The sequence below is a fragment of the Neopsephotus bourkii genome, unplaced genomic scaffold, assembly GCF_033783945.1.
Source record: "Neopsephotus bourkii isolate Nb327-2 ecotype Australia unplaced genomic scaffold, CSIRO-AGI_Nbou_v1 NB_934, whole genome shotgun sequence".
Classification (NCBI taxonomy): Eukaryota; Metazoa; Chordata; class Aves; order Psittaciformes; family Psittacidae; genus Neopsephotus; species Neopsephotus bourkii.
In genome coordinates, this window is record NW_026901428.1 from 304,732 (window position 1) to 329,070 (window position 24,339).

The following is a 24,339-nucleotide window of genomic DNA, read 5'->3' on the forward strand; positions in this document are numbered from 1 at the left end:
CATATGCAGACAAGCAAGCAGAGAGGAAGCTGGTATGGTCAATACAGAGCAGCCTGACCAAAAGCATGAAATCCAGCAGAGGTTTCAGGAAAGGAAATAAAGTCACAGAAGACAAAATGCAGCTTTAGATGCGTTACGAATTTCGTTCATATATATTGGAAGGAAACAAAAGAATAAAAGATATATACAAAAGAAGTGGGTCAGAATAAAGAAACAGAAAGGAAGGTAGAAGTATCTATTGGATGAGAAATTTGACTGAGGTCCTGTTTTACTGTATTAACCAAAAAGGGGAGAACCAGGAACTAGAGCTGACACTGACAGCAGGAAAAGGCATATTAATGAAGCCAGTGACTCACTTCTAAGAAAAATTGGTAGATTTAAGAGAGGACACGTCTATACCTTTTGCAATGTTAAAGAGGTTGGCAAGTGTTTAGTAAAGCTGAAGAAATCCAGTTTCAAGAGAGTGGACATTTGAAAGATGTAAGCTCTGTGTTCATAAGAGCAATGACCTATCAGTGTAATAAAAGAACAATAAAATTTATTTTAAAATCTTCATTCTGGTTAGCAAATGCTTAATCTGAGAGAGATGGAAGAAGCTCTTATACTAACGGAGGGGCAGCAAAGTGAGATAACTAGGTCTTCAAGCTCCTGAGTTGTTAAGGGAGTGAGAAGCATGCTGAAATAGGTATCAGATCACAATACAATGTTAATAGGTGGTTGCTTTTTAGGAAGGCCAAATGAAAGATAAAGGTGATGAGGTGGCATTGTGAATTAGTGGTTTAGGAGGCTGTGAAGAAATAAGAAATGATACTGAGGACAAAACAAATTGTGGGTCAAAAGCAGGTCAGGAAGGCCTATAAAAAGTCTTAATGAAGCAATGAAATAAGAAGTCTTTCAAACTGACACAGCTTCATTTTGCAGTATGGAGTCACTACACAGATAAAGGTGGAAAACAATAGAGCAATACCGCAAGTGCTGTATTAACAAATCCTCTTTCTGGTAACATAGGATTTGATGCTCTGAAAGTATGGTGTTGCTTAAAGTACATGAATGCATTGGTATGAAATGAAAACATAAAGATAAATGCTGAACTCATAAAATATACGATATTCAACGAAAAGAGTAGAACACCTCACAGCCTGAATTACTGGCTTTACTACCGATACCTGGTATGGCAAACCTGATGGCAGACATAATAGCGCATCTACCACTTGAAGAATGTGCCATCTATTTCTGGACAACAATTAAATAACAAATACGTGTAAGGAAAATAATTTAACCGTTAACAGGCTGATTAGTCTGACCTCAACAGCAAACAGGGCACTAGAACATTTTTTGAAGAAGAAATGCTGAAGAACAGAAATGTAATATGTCCTTAGAAAGAGGGATAAACAGTAGATACCTACCAAAGCATATCAGGCTAATTTGATATAATATATATAATAACAGTAAATGTATAATGCCAGGGAAATGTGATGCACCAACTACTTGAACTCATTTCCAATGATATAAGGATGGAGAAAATAGCTGCTTTGGTAGAAACTTTGTTAAGTGTCTAAGAACTAGATACAGAGGAGATTATTTCTTGGTCTGAAACATCAATGATTAGCATTAAAAAAGTCTAGTGAACTGTCTCCAGCATAATTTCTGAGACTCCTTATTATTTCCACTAATTTTACCTTATAAAATGTGACCATTGAATTAATAAAATTTTCACATGGCATATTATGCATCACTGAAGGGAGGAGAATGAGTATTTAGAACATTTGAAGAATGAAGGATGAAAGTTGTAAGGTAACCTTTCATGCTGAATACATAGATTTTGAAGACCTATAATGAAGAATTATTCATATAAACCTAGGAATTGGCAATTGCAAGTGATGAGAGAGAATGACTGCTAAATATTATCTATCACAATAGATGACTGATCAGCACTGTAGCATGGCTGGGAAGAGTACAAATTTGATCCAAAGTCTGAAAAACAGTGCATTGATAGCTGAAAAAAAAAAAAATAATTAGTTATGCCTGTGTAAATTATTATCCAGAATAAAATCCTGGCTGGGCACACTCAGGAAGTGTGCATTCAAATGGGAACAAGTGTAGAAATGAACAACTAATGTTACCAAGTAATTGGCAGTTAGACACCTAGGTAAGTGTCCTGGGTTTAGCAGTGGCAGTCATTTTTCTCTTTCTTGGTAGCTGGTGCAGTGCTGTGTTTTGACTTTCAGCTGGGAACAGAGCTGAAAAACAATGATGTTTTGGTTTGGCCAAGGACTTTGTGGGCCTCATGCTCTGCCAGGGAGGAGGGAAGCTGGGAGGAAGCAGAGACAGGACACCTGACCCAAACTGACCAAAGAGGTATTCCATACCACAGCACGTCATGCCCTGGATGTAACTGGGAGAGTGACCCGGAAGGGGGATGGAGAGTGGACTGCAGGGTTGGAGGAGGTATGGGTCGGTGCTTGATTGGGCTGGGGGGGGAAGTTATCGGTCGCCTGGTGATGGGGTGTTGTATTCTCTTCCCTTGTTATTTCCTTTATCATTACTATTATTGGTGGTAGCAGTAGTGATTTGTGTTATACCTTAGTTACTAAACTGTTCTTATCTCAACCCATGGGAGTTGCATTTCTTTCTGATTCTCCTCTCCGTCCCTCTGAGAGTAGGGGGAGGGCAAGAAGTGTGTGTGTGGGGGGGGGAGTAAGTGAAAGCTGTCTGGGTGGATTTAAACCACGACAGTTCTTTTTGGCGCCCAACGTGGGGCGGTACCGGAGGCCGCGGGGGGACGGCTGCCGGTGGAGGAGGTCGGGGCGGTCGAGGAGCGGGAGGAGGCGGCGGAGGAGCCGAGCACCGCAGAGGAGCCGAGCCCCGCGGCCGAGCCCAGCCCCGCGACGGCCGAGAGCATTCCCCGGAAGCCGCCCGCCGAGCCCCAGGAGGACGCAGGAGACCCCGCAGCATTTCCCAGCAAGGCAGAGGAGGAAGATCTGGACTCAGGAAAAGAGAAGCTGGTGGTGGGAGAGCCGGCAAGCACAGCAGCTACACCAGCCCCAGTGACAAGTACAGCAGCATCGTTTGAGAGTTCTGAAGGTTTTGAATGGCCTTTGGGTACCCTTGGGACCTGCCTGCTGATTGTGATGGTGTTCACTATGTTGGCACACATGCAGAGTGTGTTTTACCCACCACCATTGTGTCTGATCCCAAAATTTAAGCAGAGTCGGGTTTGGGTCTTGTCTGGGGTTAGACAACAATATGGGAGGACCAAGAGGTTTTCCCCAAGGCTGGACAGCCATGAGTGGCAGGGCATGTGGGACAGTATGGGCAAGTATCTAGTCCATTGGGCCCCTCCAGTGCTTTGGAAACATTGGAGATGGAAGGACAGTGAATTATTTTGAGCCTGGTGGGCCCATGACCCTTAAGGCCAACAGAGCAGAGATGCAACATCGAGATGGACTCATGATCGAGGGGTGGACCTAACAATGGACACTACTGCCCAGGTTATTCATGTGTGTGAACACTGCACACAGCCTCTCCTGTTCTGAAAGACTGTTACAAGAGATGGAGCCTGACATCATGGACCAAATGGACTCAGCAGCTTTATAGGGACTAGTCTTTGCACTAAGATAGAAGTGCACTGAGATCGGAGTGATGGTATATTGAAAATGTAGGATCTGAGCATGACGTGAATGGTATGGAATAAGGGGTGGATAATGTCCTGGGTTTAGCAGTGGCAGTCATTTTTCTCCTTGGTAGCTGGTGCAGTGCTGTGTTTTGACTTTCAGCTGGGAACAGAGCTGAAAAACACTGATGTTTTGGTTTGGCCAAGGACTTTGTGGGCCTCATGCTCTGCCAGGGAGGAGGGGAGCTGGGAGGAAGCAGAGACAGGACACCTGACCCAAACTGACCAAAGAGGTATTCCATACCACAGCACGTCATGCCCTGGATGTAACTGGGAGAGTGACCCGGAAGGGGGATGGAGAGTGGACTGCAGGGTTGGAGGAGGTATGGGTCGGTGCTTGATTGGGCTGGGGGGGGGCGAGTTATCGGTCGCCTGGTGATGGGGTGTTGTATGCTCTTCCCTTGTTATTTCCTTTATCATTACTATTATTGGTGGTAGCAGTAGTGATTTGTGTTATACCTTAGTTACTAAACTGTTCTTATCTCAACCCATGGGAGTTGCATTTCTTTCTGATTCTCCTCTCCGTCCCTCTGAGAGTAGGGGGAGGGCAAGAAGTGTGTGTGGGGGGGGGGGGAGTAAGTGAAAGCTGTCTGGGTGGATTTAAACCACGACAGTAAGAATCTGGAAAAGTTTGTTCAAATAATAGCTGTGAGGATGTGGTGTTAACTTATTAACATCTTAAGGCGAACATCAAAGAAGAAAATTTTTTATTTGAAGCTAAGGAATAACACTAGAAGCATAAGGCCATACAATGGCTGTGAATAAACAGGGAGAACTAGGAGAGCGGTTTTTGTAGCAGAAAGATAGTGCCCAAAATTACCTTATAGCAGTGTTCTTTTTTAAAAATCAAACTAGAGCTACAGAAGTCTGCCTGATGTGAAGAAACTGGAATAGAGGACAGTTTAGTTGATTGCCTTAACTTGCCTACACAACATCTTGTACTTGCCTACACAACATCTATCCCTGGCTCCAAAACATGCAATCCAAAAGGAGTTTAGCTACAGATCTCTTGGATATCAGCTGTGGAGGGAGAGGCTACACTCCTTAATGTAATATAGAATATCTTTTTTATGAAGCTGTAACACGTGTTCCACTGGCTTCCTGATTTCCACCTCATTTCCAGCATATATGTTTATGCAGCATTGGGCATAGTGGGCTCCCAAACTTTTGGGATTCCACAATACAGAAAAGGAATGAAAAAAATCAGTATTGAAATACTAATGTAAGTTCCAAGTAGTTTTATTCTTTTTTATTTGTGGTCTATGTATTTCAGAGCCTGAAGCAGCTGATGAACTAAGCTCATGGCATAACTCAATTTTAAGCTTTCCTTGAAGGAATAGACTTGAGGTTCTGATGAGTTTTCATAGGTAGGGATAATGGTCCATCTTGAAATTTTTATCACCTTCGAACTATTTAGCACTTGCAGACTGCACTGTACACAAGCTGAAGGACTAGTGCGATAAGCCACATGCATGACTTTAGAATTACACTAAAATGCTGACTAAGCAAGTTTTGAATGAGTTTAATTATTTCCACTTATTTAACCTTTCAAAAAGATAAATTGAGTTCAAAGATAAAAAACTGCATTATACAAGGAAAGGCAATGTATGCCTAAAAAGGCAATATATGTCTTAAACATTGATGTCAAGTTTGAAATTTACCCTGGGTAACAAATATTCATCATCTCACAACAGTGATATACCTTCATTTTGATACAACACATTCATTTGACCTTCATCCTGTGAGTTTCCTTAACGTGAAGCCAGGTATCTGTTATTCCTTATTTGACCTTGACAATCTGAGTGCCTGTTTCAATAAGTGCAGGGAATCCTTAACTTCTCTGACTTTCCTGTGAACTTCTGAATGTCAAGGCTTTCTTAGTAACCTGCCCTAACTTGGTAATTCATATTTACACAAACACTCAACACAGTTTGCCAGCTGACAAACAGAAAGGAATCAATCTTAGAGAGAGAGAGAGAGAGAGAGAAAGAGAGAGAAAGAACAATAATGCTGCATTTCTTAATTTTACAAGATTGATTTTAGCCAGTCTCAAGAAATTTATAAATGAAAGCAGGAAAATCCCTGTTAGTTCTGCCTATTCTTATTGCATAAATCCCTTGCTTTTTTATTACAGAGGATGTCCCTCAATGACTAAAGCAGGGACTGAAAAAACAGCTGCATTGTACTGCAGACTCAAATCCTGCTACAGCTATAAGCTCTAGGATTCAAACCTGAATCAAATGCGATTATGTAGAAGGCCAGTGTAACATCTAGTGCGAATTAAAGGTATGAGGAAAGACATATTTTCTTCTGGGGTAAGCTTTTTTATTTTTTCCCCTAATTTAAATCTCCTAATTATGATCTCAGATGTGTTGAGCCTTTTAATAAATTTCAGCAATAAATTTCTGTAATGTGAAGAACTATGTATGACAGACCTCTTAAAATCAAATATATTCCACAATAAACTAAAGGTGTTACAACTATTGCAGTTGCTTATTTCTTACTTTAGGATGCATGGTTTTTTTTCCTTTCTCTTAAATTATGCTGTACTTTACTCACTAATATTTGCAAGGTTGTGACTAAGTGCTAGTAAACAGTGCAACTTTCTTTTTTTTTTTAATTTCTGTAGGAGTAATAGTAATGCAACAGAACCAGAAAATAAAAGGTGTGGTCATCAGTAATAATAGTATATTTTAAAAAGCGCAACTGTATAAAAAAATAAGGCCCATTAACCACATTATTCTCAGCAATAATGTTTTCCTCAGCAATCTGTAGATACTGGTATTTTCTCCTGTGTTTCCTTACCTTGAATGTGAACAATTCTTTCGTGACCGAGACTTGAGTTGTCAGAGTGAGGTTCAGCCCAGCAGACAGAAATCAGCACCAGAAAAAGTAGCCTCTTCATCTTTATAGTTAAAAGAATCTTCTCCACTGTAAGGGCATCACATACAAAGAGGCTTGTGAATTTTTGGATACCTTCAGTGTTGCACTGCATGACTTGTTACAGCAATGGTCTTACAAGGGGTTTATGAGATATTTAACCCATTCAGCTGAAAAAGTTACAGCAGCTACTAATTTTTTAGATATGAAGACTGGATGTTGTTATCACAGAATTTCATTAAATGAAACTGCCAATCCATATTTAACTCTGCCTACGCAGAAATGCAACATGAAAAAATAAAAGCACACACACAATTATCCATAAACCAAACTCCTTGCAAGATCATTTGTGAGCAATACCTGTGTTTCAAAAAAAGGTTCTAGTGTACTTTTGTTTTTCTAGACTTACTCTAGATCTGGTCTGCAAATAAAACAATCAAAGCTATCACTGTATCTATACCCACTGCATGATGCAATCTGCTGGTGATAGATTTTCAAGATTAAAACAATCTTCTCATACGTTTTGACATTTCAATCAAGACTGCAAGTTAACTTAGCTGTCAGGGTGGTAAGTTTGCTTGACCTAAGCAGTTAAGATGACAAAACATTTCGTCGGCTGACTACAAAGACCTTTTTTATTTCAGATCCACTTACCATTTTAAAAGATGCCTAAATACACAATGAAATGTTTGAAACCAGGAACAAAGTAGGTTACAGTTGTATATGCTGCCACTGCAGTTGCCCTGATTGATTTTTCATTCATTTCTACCTAGAATGCTGACGCACTAACTTAGTGTACCAGGTAGGGTCTCTGCAGTCAGCAGAGCTGCAGGGAAAATCTCTGCCAGCCTCTGAGTTGCAATTAGACAAATGAAGACCTGAAATAGAAAATGAGGCATAAAATACAAGAGGATTTAGGTAGAGGGTTCAGGCTGCTGTGTGTTTTATAGTCTGATTATGACCCTCATTTCTTGAAATAAAAGATAGCTATTTTCCAACTTTGCCTTTCAAGAGACTCAGATTTTTTTCCCCAATCATGAAAGAGTGGCTACATTATTAACAGACTTTTTCTGTGATGCAGAGACAATTTTTCCCCTTTTTCTCCAACAAGGTAGAAATACATCAAAGTTACAGTGCACTCTCAACCACAACCTGAGTCAATGTCTGACCTTTGCAAACAGCCCCTGTCCCCAAACAGACTTAAACACCTACGTGTTTCAAGTCTAGAGTCAAATATTGTACTCTGAGCCAACTCTACTACAGACTAAGATGCAGAAATGCTGCTTCTATATTTTCTTAACAGAACATGCATGTTACTTGCCTGCACTTCCATTTGTTCAAAGCAAGTTTGGGTGGGAGTTCAAAGCCAATTCAGCATCCCTTACTCCTTACTGTGGAGTGTCTAGAAGTAAGACAAGTGCTGGCTGTACAGTTTTCCAGGCTGTCCACGCTCAGTATCTCAAGGCTTTCCAGCCCCTCCCTCTTTCCTGGAAAGCAGATGACCTCCATTCCAGAGAGCAAGGACAGATGCAGCTCCCCCTGGAGCATGTTAGCCCAAGCCTTGGCTAACCAGAAGACTTGTATTCCTCCTGCACAATGGGACCACTAGCCTGGCTGATGGAAAGGGCAGGGTACACTGGTGTAATACCAGATATCTCTTTTCCCCACAAATCCCAGACCTGGAACATGATGTTTCCCCTCTAAGAGTGAAGAAAGCTTTAGGTTTGGGGCTTTTTTTTTAGCTGTTGATTAAAAACTGGCATTTATTTTTTTTTCTCTTGGTTGGGAGTGAGTGTTCTTGGTTTAGAAATAGTCTGGTTAACAAACTATCTATGATTTTGAAGGCAAAGTTTATTCCTAGCTCAGTCTGCAGCCTGAAGCCTATGCTGGATGTAAACCTTGTGGATGCAGTACATGGGAATAAAGCCCATGGGGGATGCACAGACCTGCTCTGGGAGCACCTTAGCTGTGCATTAACATGTTGCCTCTACCCCTTGTCACAAACCTCGTATTTTCCATGGCACTAGTGAAAAGAAACCACCACATAATCAGATGAGAGGTGGTATTACAGCATCCCCATCTCTACAAAACTCCATGTGCACAGGGACTGGGACTCTATTGTGGAAAAAGAAAGATTTACCTTCTGGTTACAGGGGTGGAGAACTCCACACATGCTCCCCTTCTTTGTCAAGGTCTCCCTAATATGATGGGGGATAGTTCTCCATGTAGCATCATCAGGTTATAATTGTAAACAACTAGTTTCAGGATTAGCCTGATTCACTGAGTGGGCAGTATATACTTTTCAGAGATATTGGCATGCACCTTCAAGCAAATATCATGTTACTTTATAAAGCATATATGACAGCATCACGCAAGTGAGATGAGGGGAAGGTCAGCATGACTTGGATATATCTTCTCTTCCTTTTCTTCTATTTGCTGAATGCAGCTGAACAATTTCAGATGTCACATGTTATAGCCATGGTACATAAATCAGCCTTATGGTCATCATGGGTTTTTTGAGGGATATGGTTGTACTTCAGCTTTGTTAATAGGCAAAGTTTACAGGGATGGGCTTCTGGTTCTACAGATAGAAAGGGCAGCCTAAATTGTTCATTGCATGCAAAGGAGCACACACACAAATACCAGGTGTGTGTGCATGTCTGTGCTCTGTTTGACACTGATAATGTTCATCTGCACCTTTAAGGTGTGTTTGTCAGACTGTACAGAACTAGCAAGAACTTGAAAGCTATTTTCCAGGAGAGCAAGTGCCTGGTTAATGTTTTAGAAAATGTGTCTACCACATATCTTTGCTTAAGTCACCAGATACTTCATACTTGAGGTCAATCAACAGAGAGTAAAGTTTTAGCTGGGCAGAATCATCACACTGGGGGCCATTTCAACCCTCCATTTAAGTCTGAGCAGTTTTAAGGCTGCTCCCTTTTACCACCATGTACAGCAGCAGCTGAGGAAATGTGGGTGCCTGAAGTAAGGAATACCCTGACCTCCTTTCACTCTCCTACTTGGGATTCCGCATGATGGGAGCTGTGGCATCATGCCAGAACAGTGAAAAGCAATGTTATCAGGCCAAGAATTTGACCCCTGGTGCTTTGTAGGTTATCCAAAAAGCGATTAGCCAGAGGAATTCATATCCTCATCTCAAGCCAAAGCAAAAGAAGTTAGACTACATTTCTGCAGCAGCCAAGGAAGACCTTGCGGGAGACACGATAGGTGTGGATGTTTTCATATTAAAATTTATAAAAACTTGGCTGAGAGTAAGTGATTTTTTTGTAAGAAATGGTAATGATTAGTCACACTCAAGAAATTTGCACTGTTTTCAATTCCTGCAGTTTATGAATCTGTTATCTCCATGCACAGGGACACAAAGAAGCTGAAAAGTATTTTTTAAAGGGAGACATCAAGGCTCAAGGAAATAGTCAAGGTGACTGAACATTCAGTTTTAAAATTCTTAAGAACTCTTCATTCTTAGGTACAATTTGAAATTCTAATCTCAATCACCCTCAGAGAAGACAGTATTGCAACAACATGCTATGCTGTCTTCTCATGTGTGTAACTTCATAGTGCAAAGACGGTTTAGGAGGAGAGAAGTTCAAAAGCAAATACCTGTGGAAGAAGGAGATGAGGTAGCAGTGCAAGAGACAGAGAGAAAACCTAACTCCTATGGCAGACACGGAGTATTTCTTCATAAAAGGTACTGTCTTTCTGTGAGGTTTCCTATATTTAATACAGTGAGACACAGTAAGTAAAGGTAGTAATGAGCAATATCTGAAACAGGTAACAAAATCAGTATAATCAGCCTCATTAATTTAGGGTTGAAATACCCCCAAATGTATGGATTCACATCTGAGCACAAACTTGCTGTATAATAAAAGCCTTCACAGCCCCCCTCTCTGTAGAGCTCTCTTCATTTGCAAATTGGTGTTAAGCACAAGAGAAGTACCTATCAATGAAAAAAAATATGTATTTTCAGGGAGAGGACATCAGCTGCAGTAACTGAGAGTCTCTTATCTTTAGACACTGGTAGTAAACAATAGAATAGGAGTAAACAATAATCTAGGCAGTACTTACACACTGTCTTCAACAGCTTTTCCTAAAACTAGAATACTTCAGCATAGCCAATTAGACAAATATTTGGTACCAAAAGACTGGTTCAAGCCTCCTAAAGGTCATACCTTAGATATATATATACCTTATATATATATATGCATAGACACCCCAGTTTAGGCAACTGAGTCAAGACACAATGATGGAATTCAGCTCCAGATCATGGACACTCAGCTTAGTGTGTCTGTACAAAAATGTTTTACCTTTCACATACAAGTATAAGGTATTGTTACAGTCATTTTATACCTAACCACTGTGGCCACTGGAAGTTAGATGTGCGTTTAATTGACCTAGGATATCTTTATTCTATTCACTTTTCTATCTCAATAACTTCATCTACCTGCAGTGTGACCTCTCTGGAGAAGTCGGAATTGTGTGCCTGAATTTTGCACACTCATGTGGAGGGCACATTTTACATAGCCTTTTTGTCTGAGTGATCTAACAGGAGGCTGTTCTGCAGAAATACACATGCAAATTCATTTAGTCAAGGACTCATCATGCAGGATTAAAGGGACAGCAAGGGACAGTGGTGCCTGAAGTGTAGTTTTGACTCAGGGGCTCCTTACAAACCGTGATTTAGAGTCCCTGTCCTGGGTTTAGCAGCAGCAGTCATTTTTCTCTTTCTTGGTAGCTGGTGCAGTGCTGTGTTTTGACTTTCAGCTGGGAACAGAGCTGAAAAACGATGATGTTTTGGTTTGGCCAAGGACTTTGTGGGCCTCATGCTCTGCCAGGGAGGAGGGAAGCTGGGAGGAAGCAGAGACAGGACACCTGACCCAAACTGACCAAAGATGTATTCCATACCACAGCACGTCATGCCCAGGATGTAACTGGGGAGGGACCCGGAAGGGGCTAGAGTGGACTGCAGGGTTGGAGGAGGTATCGGTCGGTGCTTCGTCGGGCTGGGGGGAGCAAGTTATCGGTCGGCTGGTGATGGGGTGTTGTATTCTCTTCCCTTGTTATTTCCTTTATCATTACTATTATCGGTGGCAGCAGTAGTGATTTGTGTTATACCTTAGTTACTGAACTGTTCTTATCTCAACCCGTGGGAGTTGCATTCTTTCTGATTCTCCTCTCCGTCCCTCCGAGAATAGGGGAGGGCAGGAAGGGGGGGGAGTGAGTGAGTGAAAGCTGTCTGGCATTGGTTAAACCACGACAGTCCCTCACGTAATTAGTATTTCTTTTGGCTAGCTCTTCCCCCTCAGTACGGTAACTAACACTTTAAGAAACAAATACTCATCTATTGACTGCAGAAGAAGGGTGACTGTTCTGACTCATCCTGGTAGCACGCACACTCTCATTTTAGATGTCCTAATGCCAGCAGTAGGCATCTCAAGCAGGCAACAACAAAGTCAGCCTTACTCTTAAAGGGCACTGAGCTTCTTGTAAGTATTTACCGTCGCCTTCAAAAATCTTTCAGTCTTCAAAGGCAACAATAAAATACTCCATTCCAGCTACAAACTTAAGACCTCAAAATCAAATGGAAATCCACTTCTTGACCTGATATGCCCTTAAAACATGTAGTCTTGGTTCTGCTTTTCATTTACTTTGTTAAGGAGACAGGTTCTACTCAGGGAAAAAGCCCCCCAGGCTGATGGAATTAAGCCAAAACAGATTCAGAGGACAGATCCCCAAGTTAAATTGTTCCCACAAAATAAGTTTTGCCACTGCCATGGTAAAAAGAAAGAACAACTGATGGCATAAGAACGATAATGTTTACATGCTCTATTAGAATGACTTAGAGCAAGCATTCCAAGACCTCCTCCCATGCTACTTCATTAGTTAAGGCAATTTGGAAATGTGTGAGACTGTGTGAGTCTTGGGGCCATCTAAAGTGCCAGACGGTCAATGTCTGGAGAACAGGTTGTTATAGGTTCCCTAACCACAGGCAGAGCAGTCCAGTGGAAAAGCAGAATGACCATTCAGAGACATCTGGAATCCCCTGGAGTCTATTGTTTCCTGGGAAGAATGCTGATAAATTGCTTGCAGGGAGAAAGAAAGTATCTTTACAGCCTTTGAAGTGTCTGCCTTGTCTTAAACACTAGATCTATTCCAGATACACAGGGTAACAATGGTAACAATCCTTTTGTCATTATTCATAGAGTATAGCCAAGGTCAGGACTAGCTTTATGACTAGAAGTTAGAAAATTTGGTACTCTAGGTTTAATGCAAAAAAGGATATGGCAAACGTGTTTCAGTTAAGGTCTGTCATTGTTGGTCACTCAGTCCTTTGAGCAGTTTTCTTTCTTTTTCTTTATAATGGACTACATAAGTATGTCTTTATTTCAGGAATGTGGATGTTTTTGCTTCAAGTATGCCAATGGGATGTTCTCTGATAACATGTAACGTGACACCATAGAAAGATAATTCTATTCTTTGTTTTACAAAGCAGATCCACTTGCTTGCAGTCCTTTCATTTACAGAAAGTATTTACTTGAATCACCACACATATTAGTGGTCTTCAAATAACTTCTGCAGTCCAGCTTCAGAGCTGGCTCTCCAGCCAGATTGTGCTTCATCAAAAAGCCTCTTTTAGACTTAAGCTTACAAGCCTGGAGGTCACTGGAAGTCATTAAGAAAACCTGATCTCTCTCCGTCATTTTTCTTGCCTCTAGGTCATATTTATAAAGCTAGTTTTTTCAAGCCCAGGTCCCTTCCTATCACTAACACTTCTTCAAGGTGCTTTCTTGGTTGCAGATATACTTCCTAGTTGCCTGCATAACTTCTGCAAGGCCATTTACTTTGGAAAGTTTTGACGGAGTTTTTTATCAGCTTCTTTAACCTTTACCCTATGGATGTGTTCAGTTCTGCCAGGTTTTTTTGAATGCTTGGATTTTTACAGGGACATAAATGACTTAAGTTTCTAGTAGTCTGTTTCCCTGCCAAAGGTGAATGAAAACTAGATTACTATCTTCTTTGGATCTTTAAAAAGAAAATCTCATATATGATATATTAGTAGACAAAGTAGGTTCTTACAAACTGTTCCTTTGACCTGTTTATAATATTAAATAAAAATTTTGTTATTAATTATTATTATAATTGATGTCTTTGGGAATTTGAATTGCCTTTCTAGGACTGCAGTGCTAGATTTCATGGTTTTAAACTGACTGTTTAAGACCACTTCTAAGCAGTTGGGGGCAGAATTTTGGAGGGTTTTGTGTACAGTGAAAAAGCAAAAACTTTTTCTGAAAGCCCATTCCAGTTAGTGGACATTCTGACATTTAATTCATTAATTGGTATTAGATTGAGACATTTGGTGATGGATACTCTAAGACTGTTAGCTCACACTGGCAGTGTTGAGGTTAGTGAGCATCAGAGCAGCACTTCTGTTTCTTGGCCATAAGATGTGCCACAGCAGGACCCAGGGTGACAAGAAACAAATCCTCTAAATCCTAGCCAAATTCTCTAAATCCTAGCCTAATTTAATAGTTTTCTCTGCTCATTCATCCTACAACAAATGCTGTGTTTTCCCAAAAAGTCCTCCTGTGCTCTCAGCCTCCTAAAAACAGCCAATGTTTTGAATCAGATGAGAAGATGCATTTAAGTGACCCAAGTCTTTCCCAGTTTCCAACAAGTACAAGGGTAAACTTATTGGCAAAGCTGTTATTACATATTAAAATCAAAACGAGGCCCAAACACAACTTCTCTATAAGGAAAAGAAAGCCTTTTTTTTTTTTTTTTTTTTTTTTTTAAATATTGCAAGAAAGGAATGAATTCAAGAGAAGACAGAAAAAATCATATGCCAATACTGTATGTGGAAATTCTGTCATTGTAGACAACAGCTTTCTAAGCTCCTTCAAACTTTTTGATGTCACTCAAGCAAATGATCTAATCACAATTTAAAAATTAGTCTTACACTTTTTGCTTTAGAAATATTTTGAAATTTATGGGAATGGTAAAGTTACGAAACAGTCCATGTAATGGTAATCCCCCGAGACATGCAAATAGGCCAGATCCTATATGTTTAGGTAAGGGAGGTGCCACATCTCTGAATACCCCACATTTAATTCAGTGAAGTTCTCGTTCCTTCTCCCCAGCTAAGCTGACTGTACCAGCAACATAAAAATAAAAATTAAAAACATTAAGAGTGCTTTCACATCCTTGAAGAATCCCACTATGTGAGAGAACAGATGCACTGCCAGACTTACTGAGTGAGAGCCTGGTGCCAGCCTGTTGTAAGGAATCATAAGCAGTATACCATTTTTGGCATGGATCCTGATGCAAAGCATAAAATGGGACTCCTTGTCCAGCCAACCATGAGTGCTTAGTCCTGGCCTCCATCTTTTTTGTGGTCTGAGAATTGCAGTGTTGGTGCTCTCAGTGTCATTGAGAATGACTTTACCAAGCCACTCAGTTTCCTCAAGAAATAATAACAGTGATATAATGCTCTGCATATTTTTAAAATTGCTATTACACATTGGCAGTGCAAGTACCCATTGAATCATTATTTCTAATAAGGTAAACACTTCATTTTTACATCAAACATCTGCTTCTTACTGCAATGATATATAAGTTTTCTTTGGGAATTTGGTCATGAAGAATTATCTGAGGGTACAGTCAGATCAAAGCCATATGGGGATCACTTATAAAAGCATATTTTTTTCAACAATCATTTAATTGAATTAATCAGCAATCAATGGCAAAACATACTTTCTACTGAGATCAGTTATTCTTAAGAGGAGGAAGGTCTAGAGGTTAAGGCATAAATTAATACTCTGGGGGACATGAGTTCAACTCTACCCTTTCTACTTTTCATTTGGGACCTTGGAGAGGGGTGGAAGTGGTGGGAGGATTGGTTTGAGACATCTTAGCTTACTCTCTGTGACGCAGTGTAACAGTAAACCCAGAAAAGTGTTTCTCAGAGGGTATTGTGAAAGTGAAAATATTTAGAGTTAAAAGGAGCTCTCAAATTCTGCAATGAGACATATCAGTATCCAGAACAGAAATGGACTTCTTTGTTAGGGGTCCACTTACAAATACAGCACACTTTCATGTGCTGACACACAATGTCTTAGTTCATAGAATCATAGAATCACAGACTGGTTTGGGTTGAAAGGGACCTTAAAGCTCATCCAGTTCCAACCCCCTGACACAGGGAGGCACACCTTCCACTAGACCAGGTTGCTGCAAGCATCATCCAGCCTGGCCTTGAACCACATGTATACATGAAGTTAATCACATGTATACACACAAGCATGCAGATGTCTACTTGTACCAAGTTTTCCCCTGCTTTTCTTCAATATCTTTTCACTGCAATACCTCAAGACTGAGAGCACTGGGAAAATGTATGAGTGTTTAGTTAATTTCTTGTTAGTTAAACTGGGTCTTCTTATGAGAGAAGTCTCAAAGCAGCTGTTAATATTCTGACTTAGTATCTGACTCCTGTGATTTCCCAAGCAGACTCTATGTGTTACAGAACCATGCTGTTGTCCCTGATACCAGTCATTAAACATCTGCAAATGAAATGGAGAAACATGCAGCTGGCTTAATGGCCTGGCTTTTGCAATGCTTAGTCATATGGAAGGTTTGGCTCTGTCTGCTGCTGTGTTTATGTGCAAAACATGAAGAAGATAGCTCTCTCATGTTCCAGAGGTGTGGTAGGGCAATGCAACTTTTTCACAATGCATTTTAGTTGTGATGCTTTTTAGATTTAAGATGACATAAAGATAAAAGAAAACGGCAGTTTCATTTCCAGTTGGGACCACTAAGAAGAATGACTGAGGATATCGATTTGGATTATGACAGAAAAGGGCACATCCTTGCTTAGTCAATAATATCACCAACACTGGTAGGCTGAAAATGAGTGCGGTTTCAAAGATATACAAGTAGGATATTGTCCTGGGTGTAGCAGTGGAAGTCATTTTTCTCTTTCTTGGTAGCTGGTGCAGTGCTGTGTTTTGACTTTCAGCTGGGAACAGAGCTGAAAAACAATGATGTTTTGGTTTGGCCAAGGACTTTGTGGGCCTCATGCTCTGCCAGGGAGGAGGGAAGCTGGGAGGAAGCAGAGACAGGACACCTGACCCAAACTGACCAAAGAGGTATTCCATACCACAGCACGTCATGCCCAGGATGTAACTGGGAGTTACCCGGAAGGGGCTAGAGTGGACTGCAGGGTTGGAGGAGGTATCGGTCGGTGCTTGGTCGGGCTGAGGGGGCAATTTATCAGTCGCCTGGTGATGGGGTGTTGTATTCTCTTCCCTTGTTATTTCCTTTATCATTACTATTATTGGTGGTAGCAGTAGTGATTTGTGTTATACCTTAGTTACTAAACTGTTCTTATCTCAACCCGTGGGAGTTGCATTCTTTTTGATTCTCCTCTCCGTCCCTCCAAGAGTAGGGGGAGGGCAAGAAGGGGGGGAGTGGGTAACAAGCTGTCTGGCTGTGTTAAACCACGACAGTTCTTTTTGGCGCCCAACCTGGGGCACGAGGGGTTGAGATAACGACAGATCTGACCGGATTAATAGTCACTCGTCACAATGCTGATTTATTGGCTCTCAGAGTTGTTCCTCTTGATCTCACAGCTTCAGAATGTTGTAACTTACTTAGAGCCGGTATTTGCTGTGTTAGTGTTTATCAAGTGTGGGGCTTGGGCTAAGGTTCCTGTCTCACTGTACTTTATGGCAATGACTTGTAATACGGGCGGGCTCCAGCAGCAGGGCGGGACGGACGTGGCCGTGGACTGGTCCCTGGCCGTCCGGCTGCTCCTCACCGTCCTGGCCCTCGCCCTCGCCTCCGTCTGCGTGAGGCTCTGGGAAGCCGAGGGGGGGCGGCCCCGGGAGCCGGCGGCTGCTGAAGCGGCCCGGGAGAGCGGCCCCGGGGACCAAGCGGGAGCGGGACCGGAGGCCGGCAGGGAGCGGCTGCCGGTGGAGGAGGTCGGGGCGGTCGAGGAGCGGGAGGAGGCGGCTGCCGAGCAGCGGGAGAAGGCGGCGGAGGAGCCGAGCCCCGCAGAGGAGCCGAGCACCGCAGAGGAGCCGAGCCCCGCGGCCGAGCCCAGCCCCGCGACGGCCGAGAGCATTCCCCGGAAGCCGCCCGCCGAGCCCCAGGAGGACGCAGGAGACCCCGCAGCATTTCCCAGCAAGGCAGAGGAGGAAGAGCTGGACTCAGGGAAAGAGAAGCTGGTGGTGGGAGAGCCGGCAAGCACAGCAGCTACACCAGCCCCAGTGACAAGTACAGCAGCATCGCTTGAGAGTTCTGAAGGTTTTGAATGGCCTTTGGGTATCCTTGGGACCTGCCTGCTGACTGTGGTGGGGATCAGCATGTTGGCACACACACAGAGTGTGTTTTACCCACCACCATTTTGTCTGATCCCAAAATTTAAGCAGAGTCAGGTTTGGGTCTTGTCTGGGGTTAGACAACGATATGGGAGGACCAAGAGTTTTTCCCCAAGGCTGGACAGCCATGAGTGGCAGGGCGTGTGGGACAGTATGGGCAAGTATCTAGTCCACTGGGCTCCTCCAGCGCTTTAGAAGCATTGGAGATGGAAGGCAGCTGTGTGGAGTCCCCAGCAACAAGCTGCAGAAACTGCTGGAGGGGACAGTGAATTATTTTGAGCCTGGTGGGCCCATGACCCTTAAGGCCAACAGAGCAGAGATGCAACATCGAGATGGACTCATGATCGAGGGGTGGACTTAGCAATGGACACTATTGCCCATGTTATTCATGTGTGTGAGCACTGCACATAGCCTCTCGTGCTCTGAAAGACTGTTACAAGAGATGGAGCCTGACATCATGGACCAGATGGACTCAGCAGCTTTATAGGGACTGGTCCATGCACTACGATGAGAGTGCACTTAGATAAGAGTGATGGTATATTGAAAATGTGGGATCTGAGCATGACGTGAATGGTATGGAATAAGGGGTGGATAATGTCCTGGGTTTAGCAGTAGCAGTCATTTTTCTCTTTCTTGGTAGCTGGTGCAGTGCTGTGTTTTGACTTTCAGCTGGGAACAGAGCTGATAAAAATGATGTTTTGGTTTGGCCAAGGACTTTGTGGGCCTCATGCTCTGCCAGGGAGGAGGGAAGCCGGGAGGAAGCAGAGACAGGACACCTGACCCAAACTGACCAAAGAGGTATTCCATACCACAGCACGTCATGCCCAGGATGTAACTGGGGAGGGACCCGGAAGGGGCTAGAGTGGACTGCAGGGTTGGAGGAGGTATCGGTCGGTGCTTGGTCGGGCTGGGGGGCGAGTTATCGGTCGGCTGGTGATGGGGTGTTGTATTCTCTTCCCTTGTTATTTCCTTTATCATTACTATTATTGGTGGCAGCAGTAGTGATTTGTGTTATACCTTAGTTACTAAACTGTTCTTATCTCAACCTGTGGGATTGCATTCTTTATGATTCTCCTCTCCGTCCCTCCGAGAATAGGGGAGGGCAAGAAGGTGGTCGGGGAGTGAGTGGACAAGCTGCCTGGCATTGGTTAAACCACGACAGATATCCAGTTTCAATAAATGACAAACTGATAGGATTCACATACTTTTTGCAAGTGCCACTCAACCAAGTTAATTAGATGGATCAGCATTTCTACAGTCACTCAGAATAAATGCAAGGCTTTTGTTTGTGCTTTAATGTCCTTGGGATTATTCAGGCTATTCAACTTCACAGACTAATTCCCAGTTCTCAAGTAGCACTTGTCAAGGCATTGAACACCTTCCAACCAGTGTTACCCAATCCACATCCTCACATTTGAAGTGAAAGCTGTGCTTAGGAACAGTCATATGCTCAGAAAGAGATCTCTTGCAAAGATATAGTAAATATGAGCCAGAGAAGGTCTGCACTATTCCTGCCCCTTTTTTTAATATATATCCTTTTCCTAAGCAATTACTGCAGGTGATCGTTTCACACTGGTTAAGGTTGATTTTTGTCTTGACACAGTACAGCCCTTCTTATGCTTTTTTTTTTTTTGTTACTGAAGCTTCACTGATACTTTCAAGTACGAGTGACAAACTGTAAGAACAACAGGAAAATTTCCATAGTTAGCTCCTCTCATTGCATAGAGGGGTTTTAAAGTGATGGCCTGGGGTGAAGAACTGAAAAGCAAGAGAAACAATGCATTAGTCCTCTCCAAAACGGTCTGAGTGGAGATGCCCTGCCACAAAGTGCTGCTAGTGGAAGAAGGATTGGTTTTCCCTTTGGTGTGCTAATGGCTAGGGTTGTTGAGCCCACTGCTCCACAGGGAAGAGAAGAAAACAGAAGGAGCTACTAAAGATTGCCCTGGAAAATCGTTATTTCTGCTCATTTCTGCTCAGAAGCCATAGTCTGTACTACAGAATTCTATGTAATACAGAACAATTGTAATTTTTCTCCATACAGCATGTAATATCACCCGCCTTCAGTGTTTGTCAGTCCATGAGAGATCTGTACCAAACATCAACAAGGTTTACCACTTCCTCATTACTTTTACAAGTTAGGGCTGTCATTTTCAACTAGGACTATAAACTATCAAATAAGCTAACTGATAACTGGGTTCTACTTAAGCCAGCTTTCATCTCAGTGACTTATAAAATTTTCCCAAGCTACATAAACTGAAGAGCATGCAGGGCATGGGATGATGTTCTAGGATCTCTCACTTACCCAGTCGTTTCAGTCTTGTAGGATCAGCTCAGTTTCTTTCTCACAGGTCAAATGCACAGATTCATTTACATCCAAATTCAGGACTCACAGGTTAAATGCCATTCTCCAGGCTGTTTTGCCAGGGCAGACTTTTTAAAGAGTCAGACAGCAGGGGTTATAAAAAAAGCCCCAAACACCCAAACCTATCCCTGTGAAGGCTTCAGTGAACCAGCCCTAGCAGAGCTCCACCTTACAGCCTGAGGGCTACCAAACAAGAGACTGGGAGCTGTGCTAATCCCTAATTAGGTTCAATCTACACTGGAGAAGGTTTGTTGATGTAGCTGAACAGGTAGAGCAATGCTGACAGCCAGTCCCACTGCAGGCATAACTGTAAAGGAAACAAACCTTCAAGGGCATAACTGTACAGGAAAAAAGCCTTCAAGAGCATAACTGATATCAGCTGGTGAGGAAAGCGGACTCATAGAATGCACAGGTTTCTTACATTTGTGCAGCTGCATCAGTGCTGCAGTCTACATGACACTGTGGACAAGTGACTTCTGTAGGAACTACAGACCCTGAGTCCTACTGTCCTGTGCCTATGGCTGCCTTGCAGAAACACTATGGTTTGGATGCTGGAGCCAGCCCAACTACTTGCCCCTATTTTGGCCATGTTGGGGTATCTGCTGCTGTAGTAGCTGCTACTGTTGTGAACTGAAGGGCAGATCCTCTGCCTGAGCCACAAGAGGAAAAAAGGGTGAAAACCATCTTAGGTCACCCATTGTACACATACAATGCTACATATATATGTACCCATATTTACATACGCCTAGCATTGTATATGTACATGCACGAGTATATACATGCACCTATGGATGACTACTCAAACTTTGGCTGCTGAACATATTCTGATAAAACAAGATATGCTTTTGGCTGACATGACTGCACCAGTAAAAGCTGCTAAAATAAATCAGCATGCAGGAATTTTGTCATCCTTTTTCTAGATATGTATACTTGAGAGAAGGAAATTGCCAAACACAAAATCTTCAATAAAATAATTTGTCTCTCTTTTTTACTCCCAAGGCATCAAAACACATTATTATCTGCTCTGAAAAAAAGAATGACTACTTACACAGTTGTTATGGATCCCAGGCAGATAGTCAATACTTATTCACAAACTATTAACTTGCTGTTCTCTGAGACTGGAAACTCACAATGGACTTGAGCAGGTTGCAGATGCAACCTCCATGCCCATCCCTCCTTCATTCACACCACAGTGTAATGGTTAATCTGTTTCTAAAATGGGTTACTCATATACCACAGTTATTTTAACATTCTCACATTTGTCATATTAGGCACCATAGCTAGTATTATATCATAAAATAGTAAAGAAAATGCCACTGAAATTAGCAAAAGCGCTTAAAAAAAACCATGGTTTAATAGGCTGACACATGATAATAATCTTATGAAATAACCCTGGGTTTTGGTCAGTGTGAGAATTTTAGTCATCAGCGTGCTTGTAGTAAGCATGGGTAAAAACCTTCCCAAATCTTCGCTCACGAAGGAAATCCATGATGACTATTTAAAAACTGTTTTCATGAGCCTCAAAATGAAATAATCTGAAAAGCATAAATATAACAAATTACCTTTATAATAGTCTAGTCTCACTAGAAATGCAGTAGACACTAGAAATCTATTTCTTAAAAATCAGGTCATTGTTCTAATTAAATCTGACATAGACATAAAAGCATGCATATAAAGCCTCCATTTAATGAAGACCAATTTTGCACCTCCTACATGCCACTAAAAGATTATACTACATAGAATTAATGCCTTTCACGTGTGCTATTTTCATCTGAAATTTACATGACACATCCTTTGAGGTATAGTCATGGATCTATTTTATATAAATGTAGAGCAAGGGTGATTTTCCTTGCACTTCTAGGCTAACTTGCAGCATTTAGCTTTGATCTTTGTTGGTGTCAAGATGGAACAGTTCCTGCCATTAGATACCAGAGGAATTTTACTCGCAGGGAGTCAGAGTGTCTCAGATGTGCTGTAGGGAAAAACAATTCAAGAAATGTGATACTTTCTCTTCTTTGGGAAGGGAAGAGCAATTGCAGGAGCAATGTTTTTCTTCTTTTCTCCAAGAATGTGGATGAGGAGCTGGGGGAGAGGAGAGGAACGCTTCTTGGCTGAGCATCTGACTGAGAGTGCAATTTGAGGTGTGCTTTACATGGGTCACACAAGGGAATACGGCTCTTCCTCAGCTGTTAATGCAACATTAAATATACAAACGCTATACTAAGCAAAATAGATTGTAGTCTAGACTTCGGCAGTAAGGGCAAAAGTGCAACTGCAGGAAAGACTGCAGGCTCCCTGCTGAAATAAGTGGGAGAACAGGAGTAGAAAACGAGTCAAGTCTAACAATCATACCCACAAATCGTCATCAACAGACCATCCTGCACAAAGCAGAGGGTGGTTGCAACAGATTGCATCTCTTGGAAACAGAGTGAGAGTGGAAATACAAAGCCAAAATCAGAGATGGAACTGAGAATGTGCCTCGCATGTGCACACAGTTACTGTGTGAGCTAGTGTATTTTACTGTACTTTACAAATAGGACATCAAAGGCTGTAAAGCCAGATGCTATTTAAGAGCCAAGAAAATACCTTCATTTTACTATAAAAGGACTGGCACACATATTTTATGAAGGATTTCAAGTTGGTCAAGGAAAAAAAAGCCTTCAACATTAGACCTCTACTCCAAACACCTCTGTTTAAATGTCTCAAATTAGATTTTGTTGGAAAGAAAGATACTGGCACATTCATAACCTGACATACTTTCCATTATAAACTCATTTCTAGTGTAAACTCTGAATGTATAAGCTATAAATAGCACCTTGACTACAACATAGACTTTCATTATGTGCTCTGAATTCAGAAACAGTATTTCTACTTTAGCTGATTTATTTCTTTATAACTCTTCATCACTTTCACGATTCATTTATTATTTACTTACCTTTAAATAAAATTTTGTAAGAAACATTTTCCATATATTATTCAGACAAGAAATAAAAGGTATTTGCAGCAAATGGCCTCACACTTGCTGCTCAGTGAGCAATACGGTGCAGTTCCTTCCTCTGCCATGGCATAGCAAGCAGAAAGAACTTGCCTGTGGCAGGGGGTTGGAACGAGATGAGATTTTATCTCTCTTCCAACCCAAACTACCTGTGATTTTATGAACTGACTCCTTCTTTCAGCAAGTGGAAGAGTAAAATCTTTACAACAGTGGAAATCTAACTAACCCAAAGATTTCATATAAGACACATTGACATGACAGATGACATTGTTGGCCAGCATATGAAATAATTTTACCTGATTTGAATATGCTGTAAGAAAAAAAGCATTTCTATTAAGTTTATAAATTTATAAATTAATCATTTCAGAAGCTATACATACTTAAAATGAAAACAAAGTCAGAAAATCAAAAGGAGTATTATTGGCCTGTGAGTCAATGAGCCAGAAGACATTAGCATATGCAATCTTTACTGTAATGATTTAACATTTTTCAGGCTGCTGTATTAACCCTTCGAAAAGTAAACAATGGAAAGTTACATGCCTAGCTGGAACAAAACATGAGCTAGAACTTTCTTTTTTGTCTTCTTCATATGGAACAATAACCTTATTGCTCAAAGCATTTTGACCAGATTTGCCTTGGCCTTCTGCTTGTGTAGACATTTACATCTTCATAAAGTAAATGTTCAGCATTGACATACAATGTATATTAAGCAAGGTGACTAATGGGGGTAAGCACTGAAAAAGGTACAGATTTTCATATATAATTTTCATTGCTATACTTACATTTTTTAGTTTTAACTTTGATAAGTATATGTATGTAGGTTTGGGTTTTTTTCTATTTTTGTTATTATTGTTTACACAGCTATTCTGTATAGTTTGTTGTATTTTTCTAGAAGCCAGTTGAAAAGTTTCTAAGGCAGAAGACTTTCTTTTAAACTACTCAATTCCCAGTACTCTCAGGCTACCTCATTTCTTTACCTATTGACTCTCATTTTCATCTTCTTACTTTCCCATACTCTTTTAGCATGCAGGCAGCTCTT

General features: G+C 41.5%; 1 protein-coding gene across 6 annotated transcripts in view; it reads right to left on the reverse strand.

Annotated features, from left to right (window-relative positions):
- The window catches only part of HAPLN1 (hyaluronan and proteoglycan link protein 1), a 64,067-nt gene that overhangs the window by 26,261 nt on the left and 13,467 nt on the right, over positions 1–24,339 (reverse strand). For 2 of the 6 annotated variants that reach the window (XM_061357969.1, XM_061357966.1), the window contains exon 2: positions 6,479–6,604. In XM_061357969.1, coding sequence (XP_061213953.1) covers positions 6,479–6,578 — 100 coding nt within the window. In that variant the 5' untranslated portion in view covers positions 6,579–6,604. Of the gene's footprint in view, positions 1–6,478; positions 6,605–7,207; positions 8,170–20,245; positions 20,396–24,339 lie in introns of those variants that run through there. The other 4 variants (XM_061357968.1, XM_061357971.1, XM_061357967.1 and 1 more) reach the window with 4 other exon arrangements.